The sequence below is a fragment of the Falco cherrug genome, chromosome 3 (assembly GCF_023634085.1).
Source record: "Falco cherrug isolate bFalChe1 chromosome 3, bFalChe1.pri, whole genome shotgun sequence".
Lineage (NCBI taxonomy): Eukaryota > Metazoa > Chordata > Aves > Falconiformes > Falconidae > Falco > Falco cherrug.
Window position 1 is genome coordinate 28466644 of NC_073699.1, and position 25620 is coordinate 28492263.

The window sequence follows — 25620 nt, forward strand, 5'->3', positions numbered from 1 at the left end:
GTGGCAGCACACGGGATGGTGAGGAGTGGGGATGAAGCCAGCAACCCAGCAGGGATGTGGCACTTGGGAACTACTCCTTTTTCACTGAGTGGTGGTCTGCATCAAATTTAAGTCCTCACGGATCTCTAAGCTTATTAGGCAGTACATGGTAATTTTACTATTATAGCAGTTACATATGAGATGCAACTCTCAGGGAGTGAGATAGTTTTTACTTTTTTTAAAAAAAATTATTTCTGTAGGAGAGTGTTTTACTTTCAGCATCATCACTTATATCCTTCTTTGCTCTCTCCCCTTAAATGACAGCAGCCTCTTTTCAATAATGTTAGAGCTCTTTTGATGTATGCTTGCTGCAGACAGACGTACTGTTTTGAGATTGATATTGCTAATAGATTCACTGAGTATGCAAGTCTTATTTTTCTGTGCATGTTTTTTCCCTATCACTACTTTTTTTTTCTTACAAATAACAAAGATTTTTTTTTAAATTGAAAAATGTCTATTTCTTTGGTAGCACTCAGCTTTTGCGACACAAAGCTCAGATAAGGAAGCTTTAAATGTTGCTCGTAGACTAGTCTAGTAACTGTTTCCAATGAAGTGCTACTTCACTTGTTGTCAGGTTTTCATATAGGCGGTGCAATGAACTTAAAGGTAGAACTTTCCTATTCTGTAATTATTACTCATGCTTGCCAGGAGCAGAAATGTTAATGGGAAACTGCTCAGGATTCCTGTGGGAAACTGTTAGGTGATATACTTAAGACATGAAACTTCAGAGATGTGTAACTTGTCATATATTATGCAGCAGATCCCCACTTGCTTTATAAAACCATCTGGTAAGCTGTGGAGTGTATGCCATTAATCTTCAGGGTTCATTCCACATTCTCCCACTGTAGTTCACTCTTGTGGGGTACCTTTCATGCAGATTGCATGTGAAGTTTGTGTTCTTTTTCCCTTTTGTGGGTTGTCTTCACAGAAACCTTATCTATGTATGTACTCTTGGACTGTGTGAAGTAGCTGTGGCTGGAAATCGGGAGTGTGAAATTGTCTACTTACAAACCAGCAGCCTGGCTTGGATAGCAAAAGGCAATTCTAAGCATGTTCACTTTCTTCCAGCTTTCCTTTCGCTGTGGTCCTTTCTTCTTGTGTTTGAAAGTTACTTCTATCAGTGTAGATTACCTTGTTTCTCAAACAGACATATATCTTTCTTTCTTTCCCTTTTTCCCTCAAGACAAGTGCTTTAGAGTGAAACTCTGTTGATAACGTTAAGACTTAGCTGTTTGGACCTCTGATCTGTATTCTTTCTCATGCTCAGGGTTTGCAAGTAACTGAAGTCTGTTGTCCATAGCAGTCTGTGTGTAGAAACTGAAGTGAAGCGAGTAAAAAGAAAGGATTTGGAGACGTGGATTCAGACAGAGAACAGTGCTGGAGTGCATGTCTTTTTGATAGGTTTAGAAAAGTGTTGCTGTGTATGGAGGAGATTGGTACCATGTTCATCCTAACACTCTACAAAAGTTGGGATTTTTTTTTCTTAATTAGGAAGACCTTGCATTATTTTTACAGGTTTCATCTTGATTTTATATCTTGATATAATGCGAATATTCCAAGTAACATTTGAAGCTTTTTAGGGGCTTTTTTGGCTTTCTTGTCATCTGTGGGAAGAAAGGAGCTCAAGTTTTAACTGAAATGCCTACCTTATACTATGGGAGTATCTTTACTGGCTGGAGAGGATCTTTTCTAAATGGATTAGGAATTACCTTAGAAATTACTGTGTTGGTTTCCACTTTTGGCACCATATGCTTTAAGCAGGAGTGGTCTGTGGGTTGGCCCTTTTTTGGATTCTTATGTACCATTTGGTGTGGCTGCAAAAGTGAGATGGAAGTACTTTTGGAAAAGTTCTTTCCCTTTTAGTAAAGGTGATGCTTTGCATAACCCTATATATAGTGAATTTTCTCAGAACTGTTTCTTCTACTAGTCAAAGTTTAATTGTACATCCCTTTTCACCCTGGCTTTTGTGCATCTGTTTCCCCTGTCTTTTCTGTTTTGGGCAACTTACTATTATATCTTTGGCTCTGATGTGCCACATACTTGGATTTCCTAGAAAATGATACTCCTGTCTGCTCTGGGATACTGTATTCAAGCTTATATGAGGAAACACAAGTGTATCTGCAGTTAAGGCTCATTGCTTCATCTGCCTATTTTGTGTATAAAGTTGTCAATGGTGGTAACAAAGCAGGAGTAGTGCTTCTTGGTAGTCACTGGCAAAATGCATAGAAATGCAAGAAAACATGGGTTTTGTGGCAAGATAGTAGATGGAAGGGTAAAACCCTAAAGTAAAAAACCTCTAAAGCCAAACCTCCAACCCAAAAACCTGATCTGAAGCTGAACACCATTCACTTCTTACATGACTCCCAACACCAAGTAGTATTTATATCGAGCTTTATTAAATGCGGTGGTAAGTTGTTCCCATAAAGTCATAAATATTCTCCTTAAGTGGATGTTGTGTATTGTGGATGTTGTCTTTCAAACAACAGCTTCATTTCTTACTGTTTCAGATTAAGAGAAGTTTCGGAAAAGCTGAACAAATATAATTTAAACAGGTAAGGCATATTGCATGCTGCTGTAAATTATTTAGGAAAGTACAGTATTTCTAATAACAAGAAGCAAATGATTGCACTGTAGATACAGCCTTAGGAAGCCTCAACAGTACTAATACTGAAGTTCAGAAATGCTTCAGGTAACACATTTCTTAGATTAGGAAGAAAATGTTAGGTTTTCAATTGTGATAAATATATTATTAAATACTCTCCTTCTTATGAAATGACTTCTTCATTTGAATTATAACCCCTGTTGTTTATTGCTGATCAAATTAAATGAAAACTCTTACTACCATTTAAGGTTTTGTTCTACATTTCCTGTGTTTAATGACCAGAAATACATCATAGTTGCTTCAACTAATGCACATGGTTAGTCATTCTTGTATGTTTTTATATCGGTAACTGTCACTGCGCATTGTTCCTCCCATATACCACTTGTTCTTTATTTTTTTTCAGGCTTTGAAAGTTTAATGATGTTATACATGCTTACTTTTTGTTTTTAGCCACCCCCCTTTGAATGTATTGGAACAGGCCACTATTAAACAGTGTGTGGTGGGACCAAATCATGCTGCATTTCTTCTTGAGGTAAATTACTTAAATCTGCTCAGATAACAAACTTGAAACCATACAGTTAATACTAGTTCTTCTAACAACAAGTTGATGAGCATTCTTCAGTAACTGAAGACTTGTTTTTGTTTATATTATTTTTTCTGTGCCTTGTCTTACATTTCAATTTGGGACACTTGGTTTTCTTGTTTTAAATATAGGATGGTAGAGTCTGCAGGATTGGGTTTTCAGTTCAACCAGACAGATTGGAATTGGGTAAACCTGATAATAATGATGGGTAAGAAATGCTTTCCTTCATATTAAATCATTCTTTTGAACTGGATAAGCGGCTTTGCTGCTTTTTTTGGTTTTGGTTTTTTTTGTTTGTTTTTAAACTAGATTGTCTTTGGAATGGGTACTTTGAGTAGATACATAATGGTCATGGTGATGCAGCCAAACAGCCTAGCTTGACAAACTGGTGTAGGATTAAATCATAGATGTGATTCCAAAAGAAGTGAGACAGGATCTCTTTAATGTCAAGAAACAAACCCCACCAAAAATAATCCTTGTGAAAGAAACTGTGTTAAATTGTTAAGCTTCATGTAGAATCCATTCTAAAAGTAGTCCCATCTGGAGAGGCCCACTTTCTAGACCTGTTGTCTTCAGTCCAGGTAAGTCCCCCTTAATAGGACTATTTAATGGTTCATATTTGAATGTAAACTGCTCTTAATATCAAAGTAGCATACTCAGGCTCAGGTTTTCAGATAGAACACCTGGTGATACAATTTGTGCCTATACACTAACTGAAAATGTAGCGCAGTGGCTAACTCACTTTGCTAATTAGCTTAATATGTATTTGCAACTGTGTTGTTATGGATTGCTGACACACGTAAGATCTACTAGGCATGCTTTCCACTTTCTTTTTCCAGTGTACCTCTTAATATACAGTTAGATTAGTTTGGAATATTCCCCAAGGGTGTTGCTTAAGCTGGTATGTTACCAGACTAAGTCCCTGAGAATTTAGACCTGGGATTCCAGGTTTTGTTCGTAACCCATTTGGGATTGTTTTGTGACTGATTTACCATCTTTTACTTTCAGTTCAAAGTTGAGCAGTGGCTCAGGGGCAGGAAGGACATCCAGGCCAGGCAGGACTAGTGACTCCCCATGGTTTCTGTCTGGTTCTGAAACTCTGGGCAGACTGGCAGGCAACACCCTTGGGTAAGTTTTGATAGGATTGAGGCTGCAATCTGTTTGTTCCATATTTGAGTATATGTGTATACACATATATAAATTGTATGCAGTATGTATAAGGGAACGTATAATTACAGCAGTTGTGTAGGCAGGGTATACTAAAAAAACCTTTGATTTGGTTAAAGTAACAGATATTCAAGTGACCCTTCAGTACCTAGGATGTGGAGCGTTCTTCGTATGTATGAGAAGAATAACTTGGTTTTGGCCGTGTTGTCTTTTTTTTGAACATTTTTTAGTTCCTTGATTTTGAAAAGCAATTTTTTAGAGGGACACTATCAATTTAAACCATGATAGGCTAGCAGCATAAAGTGAGTGCATTTATGCAGGAAAAGTCTTCATTATTTATGTTTGCAGACCTTTGTGTGCTCAGTTTTATTGTGCCTTCCTCTCCTCTGCCCCAAGTAATGAGAGTTGTTTTGTTAGTTGGGATCTTATACATAGTAATAGGAAGGGAACATTTGGAAGAGGTTGTCACTCAGAACCTTTAAAATAGTACTGTGTGCTAAATGTACTAAACAGATTCAGGTTTTTTATCATTAGCTTTGAAGTTGATGGTGTCCCTTTATATAGCAATGTAAACTAATCTTTATTACCTAATTACAGCGACCTCTTCATTATATGCTTTTGTAAGACTTGTTGAACGGTGCTGCTTCCTAAGGTTACTAAATGTAATAAGGAGAATTGCATTTACAAACTGTGGTTTCTGCATCTGAACGATTTGTTAAGAGGGAGGAGCTACAGCTTTTGCACAAAAGTATTTTTGTAGTTTGTTACCAAACAAACCAATTTCAGCTGGGGCTTAGTTGCATGAAAGATAATCCACCCCCTTACCCACCCCCCCCCACCCCCCCCCCACCCCCCACCCCCCCCCCCGCCCCAGCTTTCTGTGAAAACTTTGTGCATCTGAACCTAAAATCCACGTGATAAACTTTAAAGGCAAACTGGTATTGTCACGTTTAAAAAGTTACTATGGAAAGTGTAAGACAAGTGTAAGACTTCTCCCCTGCCCCCCCTTGTAATTTTTACATGAGCATAACCAATTAAAATTGGTTGAACCAATGTGCTTAGGAGATCAACCCTGAAGAATTCCTAATTTCTTCCCTAGCATGTTTCAGAACTAGGTGGTTGAAGGTCAACTGAACTAGTAGGGCAGCAGTAGACATTGTAACTGTTCTGTTAAATTAAGGGAATACTTAATAAACTTGAGTCTAAAAAACATTCAAACTGTTGAAGCCCTTGGATTATATCACTGGATTTAGAAAATTTCTAGCATGCTGGTGGGCAGTGGAGAGATCTGGAAAACAAGTAGGCGAGCAGAAAGAGTTCCGTTCTGTATTAATACTTACTCTAGGTTTAGACTGCTATTAAGGAATAGCTGTGCCCTGTGCCCTTATGATTTTTTTTTTCTCTATAACAGGACCAAGTTAGGACACACTTGGACTATTTAAATTATTATATGAATAGAAATGGTTTTAACTGTTAATGTCTTAAGTCTGTGGTTGATAGTTCATAACTTGAAGTGGAAAACGCTTCTGTAATAAGTATTGAAGTCTAATATGTAACCTTTTCTTTAAACCCACATCTTCCCTGCTGAGAGTTGAATTGAGAATTGTTGTGTAGGAAGAATTTGACTTCCCCTCAGCCCCCTTCCCACCTTTAGAAAGAGATTAACTGTCTTATTTAAAATGTCACATTCTTTCGTTCGGGTTTGTTCCCCCCCTCCCTTTTCAGTATTATTTTTTTTTTAGGGCTCTTTTTCTAACTCATGAGACAAGACTTTTCTCAAAGCCATTCTTGAATTGTATTTTATCTTGTCATTGTCTGTGTGGTTGCTGGCTAGAATCCTGAAAATGTAGATGGCCTCTGTGATAAGGCCTCATCTTAGGCAGAAACTTGAGTTATTCTGTGAATGCATGGTCTTGTCAGGAGAAAAAACAAACCCAACCAACCAGCAACAACAGAAAAAGTATCTTAGTCATCATCTTAAACCATAAAATGTTAGGTAAATATTGTTACTCAATTAGATTTTATAACTACATGTGGTATACTTTTGCCATGAATTTATTAGATACTGTTTCAGAGAACATGCTCTGTTTTCTTTTTACTTGAAGTGTTTTTCTTCTTGAAGGGAAATTGAGGTTTAGGGTGGTTGAGAGCAGGAAAGTTCTGCTAATACTGATAGCAATAATACCACGTCCAGTGTCATTTAAGGTAGATTTGTACAAGGAAGTGTAGTTAACCTTGAAGAACAAACTAGAGTCTTTTAGCCTTTCATGACAACTGCAGTATCTAGTCTTACGTGCAAATAGATTCAGTTGACACAGTTCTGTTGTGTTAACATTAGTGGAAGGCTGTAAAGGTGGTGAGTTGTCTGTTTCTACATATCACTGCCTTTTTAGTCCCTTGTTTTGGTACTGACCATAGAAATGAAGAAACTGTTCTAGGCATGTTTTTGCAATGTATACAGTTGATGTTGATTGCTCCGATAGGAGTAGGTCCAGAGTAGAGTATCTCTTGAAGACCATCTATGAGGATCAGAGAATTATCTAGTGTAAGATTTATTTTGCAGTAGATTACTTGATTTTTCCAGTGTAATCTTAAGAAATTTCTTAATGTAAATCAAGTCTCTGAAAGTTTAGAAGACCCTCTGTCAAACAGAGATCACTGACCGTGAAGCTGCTGCATATGTGCTTTTATAGTAGGAAGTTAACAGTTGAGTGTTAGATGTTATGCTTCTGATACTGTTGCTTTTAGAAACTCTGGGAATTGGTGCGTGCATGTATTTATGTATGTATACACCCACACAACTATATGAGTAGGAAAGTGTGCAATGTCCACTTGGAGTCCTGTTTTGTAATCCTTTTGTGTAATTCAGAACTTTAGCAATTGCCTGCTGCTCTTGTTCTTACTGGTTTTGAGAGATACTTTCATACTGTTTGTCTATGAAGTCAATCTGCAGTATTTTTCAGGAACTGTCTACAAGTTGTTATTAATAAAACTAAAGACTTAGCTCTTGAAGTATGCTGTAATATATATAAAAAAAAATCTAAATTTTTTAGAAGTCGCTGGAGTTCAGGGGTTGGTGGAAGTGGAGGAGGATCTTCTGGTAGATCATCTGCTGGAGCTCGAGATTCTCGAAGGCAGACCAGAGTTATACGCACAGGACGTGATAGAGGATCTGGGCTGCTGGGGAGTCAACCACAACCAGTGATTCCAGCATCAGTCATTCCAGAGGAACTCATTTCACAGGTATGTGAGCTGGAAACCGCTTGTTGCCAAAAACCTGGAGAGCTTCTCATAGCATGTGAACAGGAATGTGTTGTAATAGTAGTTCATTTTCTTCAAGGAGTAATGGCATATAATTGAAAAGATTGACTTTCTCTAGTTGAATTGCTTTTATTCTTAAATGCGTAGTGTGCATGATAGACTTTTTTGGATTCTAGAAGTTTTGTTTCCCAAACTTCTACTAAGATGAGGTATGTGTTTAATCTAGATGAGGAATGTCATGCATTGTTCATTTGCAGATGGAAGATTTGGTGAGAGAAAAAAGGTACTTTAGAATCATATTAAGCACGTAGCTAATAAAGTTAAGTTTCTTGAAGGAGTATAAGGAAGAGGGGCAGGTTGACTTTTTTTTTTCTTTGATAAGAAGCGATCCATTTTAGATTTAAATGGAAGACATTAAATATACTTCAAAACACTAATTTTTTCTTCACAGACACCTCTACTTAATTTGTAACTGATGAATGTTGGGTATAAATTGCTCTGCTTTTGCCTCTTAATGCACTAAAGCCTGAATAAACTGATGGACTTTGCATTGTGTGATTTAAGTGGAGTTTGTTAGGACTTTTTCTCCATGATTGAAGAAAGGAATACATTCAAATTATGTGAATAGTTAATGCATTTTAATTATTAGTTCAAAACAAGTTGCTGGTCTACATTTGGAATACAGCTGTCAGTTGCTAGGCCAAAGATAATCTGCCTGCATACTTTGAATGGCCTGTAGCATGACTGGCACAAGATAGGAGCTAGCAGGCAAGGTATCTACAGACACACGAGTAACAGGCTGGTTTCTAGTTCCTTTTTGAATTCAAAACGCAGTAAAAGCTGGGAGCTTCTGCCATCACAGAGGTAAGATACTGGAGATGTTGGTTACTCTGAAGTTAGCTTTGCTTTCAGAAGGTGGTTTGGTTAGATGACCTCTTGTCTCTTCCGACTGTGGAGTGGTGGGGTTGTTCACCTCCAGGATTTTTTGTGTTTACTGATGTCCTTGATATTTTACATGAAATAGAAAACCAGACTAATATCCCTTGGTTCAGAGAGTTCAGTTCTGTACTCTTAGTGTATGGTTTGTTGGTGATGACTTACCACAGCAAGGGAAGCAAAGTTCTTTTGCATGTTTTTTTGTTTTGTTGTTGTTTTTTTAATAGCATACTTTAAAACAGAAGGTACCATTTTAGGGTAATGTTTTTGGGGTAACTCTAAAGCAGACCGATAGAACAGAGCTTCACAGATGGTCTGTGTAGTATAGATTCTATTGTGTCTTGACAATCTGTAAACTTCTGGCATAGAATATTATGACAAAAAGTTTACCTTTGTGTGCTGTTAAAATGTCCCTTTCTTTTGCGTGTCAACGGACAACATTAATTGGTGTCTCATTTTTACTGTGTTATGAAAACATTCAGTACTGGTTTCTTACCTTCTTCACACAGTTTGTCATCTTCCAGAACTCTCGACCTTCTCTGGCATTCAGTAGAGGGTGGTCTGTCTGGAAGAACAAAATGCTCCAAGTTGTAGGCTTAATGGAATAGACAGAATACTTCTGGTTTTTGTAAATTCATTGCATCTGTTTAACATTTGGAAAGGTTTTTTCTGCAAATGCAGAATGTTTTGTTGCAGAAACTGCTGAAGATAAACCTGTAGAAACAAAATGATGAGGAAGACAAGGAAGTAAGGTGGTTACATGTTGCAGGGTAGTGGAAAGAGAAACCAGTGTCAGAAAGACAGGGATTGAGGTGTAGTTTTGGAACAACAGTTGGTTGCAAAACTGTTGATTGACACAGTAAGTTTAAACACTTTTATAGAAACATGTGGAACGTGCTCAAAACCAGATTTTCTTATCTTTTAATGACAGTATTAAGCATTTCAGGAATTAGATTCTAAGATTCCATTAGGAAATTCAGCACCCAAGTTGGAATTTAGTGGCCTAATGTGAACTGAGAGAAGGCTGACTGTCTAGTACAAGATACTGTGGAAAATCTATGTGAACCTTTGTCTGTATGTACTGTGATTGACTTTTCTATTTTATTACTTATTTTAGAATTAAACATTCTTATGAATGGTGGTTGGTGAGCTGAGAATAACCAAATACACTCTGCTCTTACAGGCACAAGTCGTTTTACAAGGAAAGTCCAGAAGTATTATTATTCGGGAACTTCAGCGAACAAATCTTGATGTAAACCTTGCTGTAAATAATTTGTTGAGTCGTGATGATGAAGATGGAGATGATGGGGATGACACAGCAAGTGAATCGTATCTTCCTGGAGGTCTGTATCTGCAGCTTTTGATAAGAAATTGCCAATATGTGCTTATTTTTTTGTATTTAAGCACTGACAGTGTGCTCTGTGCTGTGCAAGGTAGGCAGTGAAGACAGATCTTGCTTATAGGAGCAAAGTCTAAACACATACAAACAAAGGTTCACTGGGACGCCTTGAGGGATTAGGTTAGGCATTGAAGAATAACTGTTGACCCTGTTCATGGGTGGCATGAAAGTTATTTTTTTAGGATCCCAGGGTTTGTAACATCAGCATTACTTAATGTCTGTATTTGCTGCTCAGTGAGATGCTGAGACTGCTGTATGGCTTGCTTATAAAAGCTAATTCTAAAACCTTCTAGGGGCTTGCATGGTTTTTACTACTAGCATATACTCTTTTAAGTTTCAGGAGTTTTTAGACCAAAAGTTGTAAAGCTTTTTTAATCAAAATGCCTCAAATAAAGGCAAAACAGCTTACAGTTGTTACAGTTAGATTGAGAATTTATTCTTCATCTCAAGTTCCCTTCAGATGCTGTAGTATTCTGGCTGCACTGGTAAAATGCTGTAATGGAAGTCCAGTTAATTCTGAAATATTGTCTGTCCCACACAATTGCTTTTTATAAAAGACTTTAAGTCATCTTTTGCATTGGCTAAATAATTTAGGTAGTCTTTTCTTGCTGAGCAAACATATTTGAAAACACAGCAGCCAAATCTGATGTCTGTGTTAGGTGCACTGCATGAAAAGAACACATCTAAACTCTGACTACATATTAGCTTTTCTTTCTGTGTGTCAAAATGACATTTTGATATTTTTCTAATAAATGGGGTTTTTTTTCTGCTCATCTGGTTCACCAGGAAGGTTCATGGGCTTCCTCCATCTTTATCTTGTCAATCATGTGATTAGACAAAAGTGGTTTTTTTTGTTCTGCAGCAAAGACTTTGTGTTTCATTTTGCCTCTTGTAGTTTTAGTTGCATCTGTCAAGCTTCTTTATTTTGCTGTAGAATCGAGAATCCTCTGGTGAAAGGGGTGAAAAATCCTTAATCTGAGTCTCGTTTTTTAATGATCAGCTCAATAGCATTAGACAGATGCATTGGAGAAAGTAAATTCTCCTAGCTTTTTCCAAGTATTCAAAGCAGGAGTTCTTACTTTAAGCATACCTAAATGCATTCCTCCAGAACTGGCCTTCAGAAGATAAATCGCTGTTAGTAATGATTTACAGCAGTTCTTTTTAACCATACTAACCAGCTTTCTACAGTATTAACTATTCTCCTAATAGCTCCTGAGATCGTAAGGATCAGTTAATGGGGGTTGCCTGACAACCCATGACTGGTAACTTTTATTTGAAGGTGCCAGTGCTGCAGTCTGTGAGTCTTTTGTATTTTAGATAGGTTAAAGTAGAATGTAGTTTTGCTGTCTTCACTAGCTGTCCAGCAAACAGTTTTGTCATTGGCTTAATTTGTAAAGCTTTTCCCCTGTTTAGACTAATTATAGATATAAGGGATTGCAACCTCCTAATACCAGTATTTTTTTCCCCAGAGAAACTGTATAACTCTTCCCCAGTTCTTGTTGAAAAAGATGTGGAAATGACAACTGAAATGAACTTGATATGTTTTAACTCCAGTCGTTAAAGATGTAGTTCACAATTTGTGGAACATGCTAAGCCGTCTCTGTCTCATTTCAGTTTTATGGGCAAAAATAAGTTTGTTGCATAGAAAATAATTAATTTGATATCTGAATGTGATCAAAGCAGTAGGAAAAGTCTAGCTGAGCACTAGTCAGTGCTGTCATGATTCTACTATTGGTACATTAAATAGTAAAAAATTGCCAGTCCTTGCTTGTGTCCTATAACCATGCAGGCTAGTTTTCAGGAAAACCTGATGGCCAGAGAAATTGCCTATAGATCTCTGGAAAAATACCAACATTCTGTCCTTCAGAACTATGTAGAACCTTTTTTTTAAAAGTCTTTTGCTCTAGAAGCTTTGCACCACTCTTCTTTCACCTATCATCTTGCCTCTGGATGCTCTTTTGGAACTGTAGCATCAGAATTCATAAAAGAGAACACTAGATAACTGATAAATGCTATATGTATTCAATTCTTCGTCAGGTTTTTATGAATTATTCTGAAAGATAAAGAACTTCTACCTTTTTTTTTCCTTCTTTTTTTTTTTAATTATGTCAAATTATACTTCAAACCTTTTTGATTTTGTTCCTTCCAAGCACAAAAAAAGTAAATGATAAGAATGCTTTTGCCTCAGAACATTTTGATTATAAGCATATGCTAAGTTTTACTTTCTCCTTTCTGCATGAGTAGTGCTTTGTGGCCCTTAAATTTAGGGGTTACTCCTCTAAGCCTTCCAAGACAGAGAAGCTTTTTTAGAATCACTGAGAGTAAAGTACATGTGATTTTAAAAGTAAAAATAAAATTTAAAAAGTTAAGGTACTTTCCAACCACTGTGAAATTAATAAATTCTTGTTCAATACATCATAGTTTCATGAATGTATCAGTTGTGATAATTCCAGTTAGTATTGTAAAGGTTATGCATCTGAATTTTTTTAAGGAAACAAAACCCACGTCTCTGTTTTTCCTAAATTTTGCAAAATGTCACGTGAAGAGCAGAACTTTACTTTTCTGTGCAGATTGCCTTCAGTAAGTCTCTCTGAGAAATTTATTTTTGGACCCTTACGTATTTTGATTTTGACTTCTCTAATCTAGTCCCGTTTCTTTTGTTTTATGATAATTAGCAGGCAGGAATGTGGTTTCATTTGATGTATAACAAGTACATAAGGAAAATAATCAAGGTAAAAACTACACAGAACAAGATCATTGAGCATAGAAAAGACTTGAATGTCTGTGGATTAATTTTCCAGCTCATATCAACTAGTATTAGAGGCTTCTTCTGGATTTTATGTTGTGTTAATCTTCTGTATAGAGATTCTGTATAACTTAAAATTGTTGTTTGTATAGTTGAGACGTGTGCATGTTTGCTCAGTTAAGTTCTGCATGATACAGTGGGCTCTTGCTAGTGGGATTTGCGAAATGTGGGTTTGCAAACATCCAGATTGCCTTAGATGCTGGAATTGAGATAAGCTTGTTTAAAAATATTTTTTTTTTTTTTTAAGTAGAGAAGAGAGACAAGCTGGTTGCAGCAGTACTTAATTGTATTGGCTTGAAGTGAGAGGAGATGTGAACCGGAGCATGGTGTAGGATAGTTCAGTGGCTTGCTTTTTAGGGAAAGCAATTAGGCGTATGGTTTTTCTGTGCTTTTGTTGGTGCGCTGCTTTTTTTTTTTTTTTAAGATGAACTTCAGGTTGGGTAATATTTTGCACAAAAACCTGAATCAATTCAAGAAATGAATTCTGGAGTTCTGTTTCAGTTTGGTTCCCTAGGAAACCAACATACATGTTTCTCTCCCTTCACTGTCAGAGTTTTGCCCATTTAATCTGAACTTGAAAGAGGTGGAGATACTGAAGACATTGAATTCTTGATTATTTAATAAAAATATGCAGCTGAGAAGAGGGAGAGAACTTACGATTGCTCTCTTAAGGGAAAAGGCTTAATGTGTGCTCAGCTAGAGATGGGAAGTGATCTAGGCAACACCTTCAGTTAATGAATCCAGTGATTATGCCATGCATAGAGCTATTGAAAATAAAAATTTTCTCAGTACTTGAATTGGTGCTTATGTGCATACTGAAAATAGTTGGGTTTTTTTAGTGTGTGTGTGTATGTGTGTGTGTTTGTTGGTGTCTCCCCCTGTCTGCCCCGTGCTGGGATATTTTCAAGGGTATTTACAAGCGAATCGTAGGTATTTTCTTACCTAAATAGGTTGATGAGAATTATCACATCTAAATACGAAGGGTGTGGTCTGATTCTGGTCTAACACAGCACAAGAGATTAACGATACCATCCCATGGGATTTTTCTGAAGAACAGGAAAATAAAGTCATAGAGAATGTTTTTTTTTTTCCCCTGGATTTTTAAACTGGATGTAGCCTTGTGGTATCTGTGTTTTCACAGCACTAAAAAAAAATTACAGTGATGTTTGAAGGGGAGAGGATTTGGCTTCTATCCTTACTGGTTTTAGCACCTTTGTTTGCTGGTATGGGAAATGAAAGAAGGGGGGTCTCTTGCAGAAATATTGGAATAAAATTAAAATCTGATTTGAAGCTGAAATAAGAAAGTAAGAAAAGGCTTAATTTCCTCACTCACCTTAATGCACGTTTAGCCAAAACAACATAGTTTTGGTTTTTAAGTCTGATGGCTTGAATTTTTACTTTCCTTTTTGGAAACACAACTAAACTCAGCACGCCTAGCATGGTGCAAGGTGGTGTGTGTGTGACAAGTTAGTATATATTTTCTGTCAAGAGAATTTCTGGCTTAGTTTACCTTGAAAAAAACATACTGTCTGTTTTGAATGAGGCTGGAGAGTTCTTTTCTGTACTGGCCCGTCCTGTTCCTAAAAAGAGATCAATTTTTTTTGCAGTTTTCGGCTGGATAGTGACCCCAAAAAATGAGAACGAGTTGCTAGACTGTAGAGAGGTTGGCATTTACCTAGGAAGAGATGGTTGTCGTGGGTGCGGGAGGAGGGAAGAAGAGCAGCAGCATGTGAATATTGGGAGATAGAACAGAGTCTGAGCTGTGTTTCCAGCTCTGGAAGTCTGATACTTGGAAGTTGACACTCTTAAGGTGAGGTGTACTGCTGCTTTACCATTGCAGAAAGCCAGCGGAAAACAGATGAAGTAGCAGGCAGGATAAAGCAACTCTGATCTGAAGTTTGGCAAACAGGCTCTGTCTTACTAAAAGTCAGATTATTTTTTTTTCCACTAGGATTTCCAAGCAGTCTGTAAAGTATGACTTCCTAAAACGTACTGCGTGAACCACTGAGTCCCAAATGCTGTGCTTTCAGAAGCTTTCAGAATACACTTGAATGGATTACTTACTTAATGTAGAAAGTGTTTGTGCAGGTCTTTGCTTGCTTTGAAAGCCACAGCACTCACTAGTTACAGTGCTGTTTTTCTGGGGACAGCTGGTAGTAACTGGTGTGTATTACATTTCCTGGAGGTGAGAGTTTAGAAGTTTAATGATGAATATTCTGATGTGCATGTATCTGAGTAACAGTTTGAATAAATGCAACTGTTAAGTGAATTGATACTGGCTTAAGTGTGGACTTCTGGTTTCTTTTCAGTTTTTGTATATCCTCTCCTTTGTGTGTCAGTCTGTCCCGCCATCCCCTCTGCCTTTCATTCCAGACACTGAGAAAAAGACCCACAATAATCAGTTCCTACTGTTAAGAATGCTTTAATTTAACTTCAAACCTTGATTTCTAGCCACCATTTTGTTTTATGCCTACGATGACATAGAGGCTGAGAATTGGATGTGGTGTAATTGTATGTGCTACTCTTGTGTTTCCTGAAGGGATTCTTGTGTATAGCCTTGCGTTAGCTTCACAAGTGGTTTAAGCAGGATGAGGTGGTCCTGCTGCCAGAAAGAGCTATCTTCACATTCCCTTGCATGGTGGTGAGGTTTGTGTGCCTGCATGGGTTAGCTGAAACCTCATTTGGGGAGCCTGATTTTTTTAGTCACATTTGCTTGCAAATTTGGGATGGGGCAGAACTGTCTCTTTTGGCAGCAGTAGGGTTCAGTCTGTTTTGTTGCAGATGGTGAGGCACCACCTTTGGGGCTCTGTTCGACTACCCAGTAAAGTCAGTCTGAAGATTGCTTCCCACCTTACTTCTGTACCCTATGAAGTACCGTTTCAAGCCAGATGAATGCGCTACTTTGTAGATTCAGAAATCCCACTTTGCCTGAAGGAGGTGCCTGCCACAGGGACCAAGGAGAAAAGTAGGACTGTCTCTGTAGCAGCAAGATGCTAGTCAAGTTTAGTCATCTTGTCAGTCCATGTTGCTGGACTTCAATAAATTAGGTGAATTTTCAGTAGCCTCTTGTGTGTTTGGGTAGTAGCTATAGTTTAGTAAATAGAAGGAGATTGTTTTATACTTCAACAATGATCAGTACTTCAGAGAAACTCAAGTTTTCTAACAGAGAAGCTAGTGCAGTCACGGTATTTAAGTGTCATTGTTTTGGTGTTTGGTTGTTTTTTTTTAAACTGCATGGCTTTAAAAATGATGCTTTTTCCAGATAAATGTTGTTCTTAATGTAGCTGTCATTTAAAGCTTTGTACTGAGAGCTGCAAGCTACTAGCCTGTGAATTAAACCAGTATGTCATTCTGTGAAAGAAATGTTCCGTGGAGAAATGTACATTCTTTGACATCAAAGATGTGGGTTTGTGAAGGGTAGCTTTCACCATCAGCCCTCCCTTAATTCAAAGTCATCTTTGGAGTTCTGCATTACGTGCATGACCGTGTGTGCACATGTATGTATATGTATCTATCTTATGCTAGCACTTAGTTCTTTCAAGTTACAGGCTAAAGTTTGAATTTCTGGGTTACAGAAAAACGTGTTTTGGGCAAGTCTTGTTTGGGAAATGTAGTTAGGTAAGTGACAGAGCAGCAGTTCTTGTAGGGAAACTGGTTTTGTTCATTAGTCTACCAAGCTTGATTGTAAATGTGGTTGCATAGGAGGCACATGAGTTTGCACTGGTGAATCTGAAGAGCAGAAATTCAATTAATAGATAGGATTTTTTTGCTTTGATATTTGTTTAGTTGATGGTCTCTCTAGCTGATGTTTTAAGTAGCTGATTATTCACTTAAGACCCTTGTCTCCTCTTATAGAGGATCTTATGTCTCTTCTGGATGCTGACATACATTCTGCTCACCCAAGTGTCATTATTGATGCTGATGCTATGTTTTCAGAAGATATTAGTTACTTTGGTTATCCATCCTTTCGGCGCTCATCACTTTCCAGGCTAGGCTCATCCAGAGGTAATTTTGCACATTTTTTCTTTGTAATAAGTAGTTTGCTGTGGAAAAAGTTAGTGGTAGTACATACTGGTGCTTGAGATTCTGATTTAATGTGAAAGTAGACTGTGATATGTTTTCAAATGTAGAGTAGACAAATAGACTGTTACTCATCAAAATTATTAATGAATTCTGAATATTAGCAGGTAAGTTCTGCAAGAGCCTTGATAGTCATGTATTTTAAATCTCATTGTTGATCATTGGTGTTTCAAGGTGTTATAAAATTTTTGCATGTTAAGTTTGTTTTAAACTGTAGTGTAAGTACCTACTAATACATAAATTGCATTACAAATATTTAATTTGGCTCAAAAATGAGTAACAATTGATGACATGCAGCATTCTTAATTTTTTTTTCCTCCTTTCTTTTGGGTTGCTCTTTGTTCACTCTTCTTCACATTTCCTTAATTGTTCCACGACAGAAGTTACCTTTATGGTATGGGGAACTTAAAATACTAAGGAGGGACAAGAAATGTAAATTTTACCTTTTTGGAAGCATTTTTGTAGTTGGATAAGGAGAACTATTGGCAGCTGATAAAAAAACTTCCTTGAGCAGTGTTAAGGCATTTTACTTCCCCCTCCCCTCCCCCCCCGCAGTGTATTACACTTAAAAGATTTGTAACAGACCACGCAGCAATTTCCTATCTTTTTGAAGCTGTTGCGCAAATGCCTAGAGTATTTCCAAACTGTTAATCCAACCTCTGCTGTGATTGTTTGTTCAGTACAGTTTTGTTGCCTTTCATGAACATGTTTTAGTATATTAATTGCTGAACACATAAGTTCCTGTTACAAAACTGTTAGTCAAGGGTCAGTGTGATGTTTGATAGGAAGTAAGTGCAGTACTTTACGAAATACATCAGTAGGACAAGCTGTCTTGTTTGGCTTATGTAAAAAGGTTCCCATTTGTCTAATACAGCAAAAGACCCAAGACTTGGCATAATTTCTTGAAACTATTCTATATTGTGGTCATCTCATACATACAATTCCAGTTGATTTTTGTGAGCATAAGTGAAGTACTTAATAGGTTAAATGCATTATGTGCATGTACGAATATTCAGCATCTGACGTAACTCCTTCTAAATTACTCCTTTTTTTTCCTTTTCTAAGGTTATTCTATATAAGACGTTACCACGAATTTTATATTCCTTATTTTCCATGCATAGTTGACTCTTGGAAAGTTAGTTTGATTACCTGATTTAAAAAATTTATCTGCATGAGCGAACTGCAGAGTACTGGCTTTAGACAGTTTGTAGGCCAATTGGAGGGGAAGCATTTTGGTAAGGAACATTTTCCTACAAGGATCCTTTTTAAAACTTGTCTGACTCTTGAAAAAGTTTTCATTTGATCTACTCAAAACAGATACACTTTAATTTAATAAATCCAGTCCTATGGAATATTGCTTTAAACAAAAGGGGTTGGATTATCAAACATATACAAGGCCTTTTTTTAATGCTTGCTTTCTTTAACCTTTTCCAGTTACTGGGGTTTTTGGGAAAGTTGTTATGAAACTCTCTAATAAATACTCTTTTTTGGCTTGCATAAAGATATCTAACAGACTCTATAGACTTAAATCTTTATGTTCTTTTTGTTGTTGTTGTTGTTACTACTTTGATAAAACGATACTGCAAAACTCTGAATATTGTACTATAAAATTTTAAATTGCAATGTTAAATGTATTTGGCCTCTTACGATGTAAGTGAAAATGCTTTAGCACTTTTTTGTAGTGCACAAAACTGTAAGACTTCTTTATTTCTGGCTTATTTTTATGTTTAGTAATTCTAAAGTATGTATGCTTGAAAGGGTTAATATGTTGAATGTTGCATGTCAGGACTTTATTTTTTATCTGTGTGAGTAGATTTTTTTAACTGCTGTTAGTTGCATCCTGAAGGGTCTTTACTAGAGAGTGGCTTACTTTTATCCCACTGGTGTGACCCAATTGCATACCAGTTCTCCTTCTTCCCTTAGAGAGAGACTCTGAGCTGTTGCGTGAACGTGAGTCCGTTTTACGTTTGCGTGAACGAAGGTGGCTTGATGGAGCCTCATTTGATAATGAAAGAGGCTCTACAAGTAAGGAAGGGGAACCAAACCTGGACAAGAAGAATACACCTGTTCAAAGTCCTGTTTCTTTAGGAGAAGATTTGCAGTGGTGGCCAGATAAGGTATGGAAGTTTTTTTACTATTTTATTTGCATGCTGTGTAATAGGTGTGTTTATTTTCTCGAAATAAATACTTTGTGTTTGCTTTTTGAATATCACATTTCAGTGTATGTGAGATAATATAACAAAGCATATTCTTTATTATGCACTGAAGAAAATTACAAATAACTAGTTACACCCTTATAGCTGTGCTTCAGTTATTACTGTTTTAATTTTCTTCTCCATGTGTTTTGAAGGCACTGCTCTAGATCATACCATCATGGGGGTTTTTGTTTTTCTTCTTCTTTTACTTAGGTGCTCAAAGCATTTAATAGGCAATAGGGAAGTCATGAAACAATTTAAACTATCCTTCATCAAGGAGACCTTTTTCTGATTAACATTATTATTCCCAGAGATACTTTCAGTTTGAGTAGATTGGGCTTTTAAGCAGCAACAGTGAAAGTTGACATGTATTTGCCGTTACATTTTGAGTTGACCAATAATTTAAATGAGTATTGGTTGCTCCTTCAGAATCCCTTTTGGCTTTGATTAGCTGGTTTTCTTTGTAACCCTAATTCCATTTTCAAGACAAGAAGGAATTCCCACATGAGATATAAGAATAGCAGGGACACCGGCTATATGTTGCTAACTGGGTATCTATAGTCGTTTTCTTTATTAATTACCTAGATGCTTTGGGAAATGACTTTAAAAAACCAAACCAAACCAAACCCTAACCAACTAAAAAAACTTCCCAGGAATGGAATTGGTAAATTTCATGGACTTGGGGGTGTCTTTCTAGTGTTTCCATTTCTGTCTGTCTGCAGTATCTGTGCGGTAGTTATTTTGATATGTCATGCTTTATTTCTGTATGTTTTTGTTTTTTCCTTTCAGGCTAAATATAGATAGGGAGCTTGAAGAGGGATGCAAATTTAGAGACTTATTTCTGCTTACAGCAGCTTGCCTTTAGCTGCTATCATCTTCATTCAGGCATTCAAACTGAGAAATGAAGATTTCTAAAAACAATGTTTGTCTAATAGTTGCTCTCCCAACTAGAACTTTTATGTCTAAAGTGTGATGTGAATTTTTTCAGCCAGTAACATTGAACTCCTGTGTCAGTGAAAATTAGTGGCTTATGTCCGCTTTCCTTTGTCATAATGGTAGAATGAGAGAGTCATTTAGCTTGGGTGAGATTTCAGGGGTTTTAGCATCAAAGAATAAATGTAGTTTAGATATGTAATGCTGTCTTATCTTTTATATTTCCACAGCTGTGTTTCTGTAACATTGTTATGGCCATTACATTTGTGGTTTTTGTTTTGTTCTGTTTTTTTTACTACTTCAGGAATGTTTTTCCTGTTAATCCCCTTCTTCTCTCAGGCCCTGAAACTTAATTACTAAATTAGGTGGGTTTTTTCTTTTCTGGATTTTTTTTTTTTGTTATTTACAAACTCATCAGACCCTACCCTAGAACAATTATTGCAGTCTTTTATTGGGCATCTTTTGGATGGCATTAACTTGTTGTGATACGTAATTCAATGCTTGTCCAGTTTAAATATATTGAACTTCTTCCAAGATACCTGCTTGCATATGCACTCATATAAACCCTTGCTTCTAGTTAAATGAAGGTGTCTTACTGGAAAGGCCTTTTATCTTTATCCAAAAGCAATTAAACTTTTCATCCTGTCCTTCAGCTGAACATTCATCAGAAAATTGTTCTGCATCTTTCTTGCTGTAGCCCCACTCTGAAGTTTTGTTGGTGGTATTTTCCAACAGAAATTCTTCAGGGTGAATCCTGAGGGAGATGATTTAGCTGAGAGGCCAGTTCGGATGTTGTTTCTATTTTGAAAATTGGAGAGGAGATCTTGAAATGTTAATGGAAAAGACAGTAAGCTAGGGAGGAGATTAAAGAACACGAGGAATCGCTACAGAATAACCAATCTTGTTTGCAAGTATTTTTCCTTCATTTTTCATGATTTTGACATTCAGCATTTGAGACAGAGCTATAGTAGTCCCCAATGAGGATAAACTTGCATTTATGGGAGGTAAAGTACCAATCTGAGAGGAAAGGATGGAACTTTGGGAAGCTGATAGTGTTTCCAAATGCATCGGTTTCACCTGTAATTTGAGACTAATGATGTTGAGGCATGTTGCATAGATACTGAGTTTTCTCCAAATAAGTCAAATCAACTGCTCAAGAATTCAAGTCAATGAACGAATTCTTCTGATAGTTCAAATCTTGTTGGACTGTAGTACTATCAATCTACTCTGCCATGTGTGTCAGAGCCACTCTGTAGTATGTCAAGTACGGCTCGTTTTTTTCCTGCTAGACTGTAGTTAGGCGCAAACTGAGTCTTTACTTTGTTCAAATAGGTGTGTTCTGTTTAGCTATTGAGATAATAAGATTTTGTCAGTAATCTGCATAGTCTTTGAGTGTGTAATTTCTCTGATCTGAAGTCGGAATTTATAGCTGAACACATTACATGCTGGTTGCAGAACCAGAGCTGTCATGTCATTTGTGCATCTTTGTGCCGTTAGCCTTTTGAATGGCCTCATGGAGGTGTGTCTAGTGTTGGTCCTGTATCATTTAGATCGCAATTGCTAGTATTTTGATGGAAGGAAGAGAAAAATTTTGAATGGCAGGTCTCTAGTGTCGAGCTTGTGGTATGAAACTGTTTACAAAAAGTTGTAAAACATATTAGCAAGATTAAAAATCATGATACTGTCTTGGAGCAAAAATTAATTGCTTTCCATACTTAACTTCAAGGCATTAGGCCAGATAACTTCTGGAGATTCATTTATGCTGATGAAGTAGGCATGCATCTCATTAGACCACAGTAGGTTCTGATGGCAGTTCTTTCTCAAAATATGCAATATTTACACAACGACAAGTATTAATCATGACACAGATTAGCATTCGTGCTACTTCTGCGCTGTGTTGGTAGATGCCCTCCAGAGCAAAATAATTCTGTTACGATTTAAGTAATCCTACATTCCATTATCAGTGTATAAAAGAGAATTACTTGTGATTGCTTCTGTCCCTTCCTGCTGCCTTCGTTCTCTTCTTTCCCAAAATACTGTTAAAACATTTTGAGCTATTGGTAAGAGATGTACTGAATCCTGTGTTACTCAAGGACACACTCACACCTTTTGAAGTGTGCACTTCTGGGCATGAAAATAGTAAAAAAATAGCGTGGATCCAGATATATGAAACTAAAATGTTGCCCCTTCTAAGCTTCTGTAGCTGAAAAAAAAAGCTCCTAATTTTAGGAACAGGTATATGTACTGGCTGGTGGGCTTTAATGGTCTGAGAGAGAATTCAGTTTCCCCTCCAATGGTTGAATTGGTCAAATGTGGCATATTCTATTCTGAGAGGAAGCTGGAGATACTGGTCTGGGAGATGTCTGCTACAGAGACCAGTTGTCATGTACCTACCTGTCTTTCAGATTTGTAGCTATAGAAGACAGCATTTGATTTTGTAGTATTTGTTTTTTAGTTCTTTAAAAGCTGTGTTCTCACTTAAGTGAACTTTTAGTTGTTACCAGTAACAAGTTTAGAAAGAGCATGGGTGTCCTATAGCTGCACTTGGTGAGGAGCAGTGGATGAATGGGCCTTACAAATGTTTTGCAGTAAACAGAAGCAAATGTTTTGTGAAGTCACTGAAAAAAAAGGTCTGTAGTTTGAGATGGATTACAATGCAAGGGGGAAGTGGTCAGATGGTATATGAGATTGGGAAAAGTGAGAGTGTAACTGTTCTGTAGTTGCTGCAACATTGATACACAACCAAATCTAAGAGGGGGGAAAACAGGCCTGTGAGGGCCAGGGTGAAGCAATTGAGAAAAGTTGTAGGATCAGAGTAGCAGAGAGATGCCATATGAGTTTTGGTAAAATGTTAAAAAGGAGAAGGGGCAGGGGGAGGCGGGAAGAATAACCCATAATTAGAAGCTTTTCCAGCGTTATCAGGTCATACAGCTGCATTAATATGTCATGTAGCATGATGAGGTTTTGTTGGAGTTTTTTTTTAAAATTAATCTTGTAGTTGTTTGCCTTCAGAAGTGAAAGATAAGAATTGCTTCATTGCTGAGGCAGTGAATTTGATAATTGATTTCTTGGGTAGTTGGAAGATACCTTTATGAGTATATGTAGGAATGGAATAATGGAATTATGTTTGGTTTTTGTTCATTTCAAAACACCAGAATTTTGGAGGGAAACTTTGTCAGATGTCAAGAGACCTTCCTGGTTTTAATTCTATGAGTAGTGTTGTGTTCTTAAAATATTGTGGGAGCTGTTAATAAACTGTCCAAGTTAAATGCCGTGTATATATTATTGCTACACTTCAGGAAAATAATATTTATTTATTTCTTACCTCACTCTGTCAGAAGCAATAATGCACTCTTTGTGTGTGTGTGTGTGTGAGCATGCTGAGCTTGAGACAAGCTGGTTATATCTGTATTTTCAAGTTCAACGTTCATGGCAGTGCTGAAAAAAACTTGATTTTTTTTTTTTTTGCATTTATGTATTGATACATATGTATTTATAATATTGCTTTCTTAGACTTCATATTTCTGTATTTGTAGGATGGAACAAAGTTTATTTCTATTGGAGCTCTGTATTCTGAGCTCGTGGCTGTTAGCAGTAAAGGAGAACTCTATCAATGGAAGTGGAGTGAATCAGAGCCTTACAGAAATGCACAGGTACTCTACATCTTTAAATGCTTGCCTTCGCTATGATTTATATGCTTTGAATATCTGAAATATTTTTTTGTTTCCAAAGAATCCTTCGCTACATCATCCACGAGCCATGTTCTTGGGATTAACCAATGAAAAGATAGTGCTCCTTTCTGCAAATAGTATTAGAGCAACTGTTGCCACTGAAAATAACAAGGTATGAGATGTGTGCTGGTTGCTGAGTTTGGCAAAGATGGATTTGCTCAGTTAATTGTAGTATATTACAGACAAGTTGATTCTTCAGCTTCATCAGTAGTAGAAAGTACTTAACTCATTTGTTCATTCTACTTTTCCTCTATACAGATGTAAAAAAAGAACAGAAACCCAACTGGTGTTTTGTAAAAAATTTATTTTATTTTATTTTATTTTTAACCTTTTTGCAATCTGGCTGATTTACAGCTGAAACAGTGAAAAGATCTATGTTTTACCTGATTATCTGAAATACTTGGCTTTTTGCTGTAACAGTAGAAACTGACACTGGTTTAAGCATAGAGAAGATCCTTAATGTTCTGTATATATTTACTAGAAGAACTAAAGGGCTGTGAAGCTTCCAGTGCTGTAAAGCAAGCTATCTAAATACACTTTTCTGTCCAGTTAAGAGTAAACTTGAAACTGATTTGGTAAAGTATGTGCACTTTTTGAAGTACTGTTAATGACACTTCTGTTGTTTTTTTTTTTTTTTTTTAACTTCTTTTGTTTTGTTGGGGACTGAAAATAGATGGGGGAAAAAAAATCCTGAAAAGCTCTTCTCTGGGGAAAGAAAAGGTGGTAGGAGATAAAATCCCAAAGGGAATCATTGGTTTTTTGTTCTGTGGTTGGTTTTTTTTGTTTGTTTTTGGTGGTGGTGTTTTTTCTTTCAAAACCAGTAAATATTACATTAAAGGGTGCAACTAAGGTGCAACTTTTCTTTCCTTTTTTCCCCCCATACCTTCTCTGTTGATTTCTTCTCCCTTAGGTTGCTACATGGGTAGATGAAACTTTGAGCTCCGTAGCTTCTAAATTAGAACACACTGCACAGACATACTCAGAGCTTCAGGGAGAAAGAATTGTTTCTTTACATTGCTGTGCTCTGTATACGTGTGCTCAACTAGAGAACAACTTATATTGGTGGTAAGTAAATAGTGTGTTTATGTACATCAGTGCAGATCCACTATCTTCACATGCTTGGCTCCGAGAAACATTGCAAAACTACCGATCCACAGTTGTTCTGAGTTCTGTAACTCTGCACTTGAGCTTAGGTTCCCTTTTAAAAGTATATTTATTCTCTTTAATGCCTAAAGCTTTTGGATCCAATTATAACATCTTTAAGAGAGTAAGGTTATTCTTTTAGGAGGTCTGTATAAATGCTTTAGCATTCAGGTATATCAGTACTACACAGTATCAGAGAATAACTTTTTTTATGCCTTTCAGGCCTTTTTCAGATTATAAATACAGAACAAACTTGCCCATGTATGATGTCCATATTACTCTGTTAGGCTCTGTTAGAAAATTTGGTCTATTAGTTTGTGGTCCAGATCTTAAAGAAGAGAAATAACATCAGATGCTCCCTCTGGAGCTTGTTAAAATATAACACTTCTAAACATTGTAAAATATGAAATGTTAATTAAAATATTTTAGCTAACAATCTGATAATTAAGAAGCCTATGTTTAAAAAACACAGACCCCCTCACCAAACCCTCAAAAGTAACACTCCCAAAAGAGCTCTGAAATTAATTTCTGATTTGAGTGAATTCATTGAATATTACTAATGCTTTGTCAGTATGCATTATTTTTGTTAGTGTGTCAGTAGTCACTGCATTATACATCAGGCCCAAAACTCAAGTTAAATACTTGATGATGAGTTGGAAATTGGAGCATTGAAAATTGGTTCTGTGAAACAGCTTTCTCATTAAATTCTAATAACTCTGAAAAATATTTAAGTACAATTGTAACT

General features: G+C 36.7%; 1 protein-coding gene across 13 annotated transcripts in view; it reads left to right on the top strand.

Moving 5' to 3' along the window:
• UBR5 (ubiquitin protein ligase E3 component n-recognin 5) overlaps positions 1-25620 on the top strand; it is an 89355-nt gene that overhangs the window by 17076 nt on the left and 46659 nt on the right. For 8 of the 13 annotated variants that reach the window (XM_055706323.1, XM_055706326.1, XM_055706325.1 and 5 more), the window contains exons 2-12: positions 2547-2591; positions 3092-3173; positions 3356-3432; positions 4233-4352; positions 7445-7634; positions 9772-9931; positions 16649-16798; positions 18779-18990; positions 23538-23654; positions 23734-23844; positions 24643-24797. In XM_055706323.1, the coding sequence (XP_055562298.1) occupies positions 2547-2591; positions 3092-3173; positions 3356-3432; positions 4233-4352; positions 7445-7634; positions 9772-9931; positions 16649-16798; positions 18779-18990; positions 23538-23654; positions 23734-23844; positions 24643-24797 (1419 nt within the window). The remainder of the gene's footprint in view (positions 1-2546; positions 2592-3091; positions 3174-3355; positions 3433-4232; positions 4353-7444; positions 7635-9771; positions 9932-16648; positions 16799-18778; positions 18991-23537; positions 23655-23733; positions 23845-24642; positions 24798-25620) is intronic. The other 5 variants (XM_055706327.1, XM_055706331.1, XM_055706336.1 and 2 more) reach the window with 3 other exon arrangements.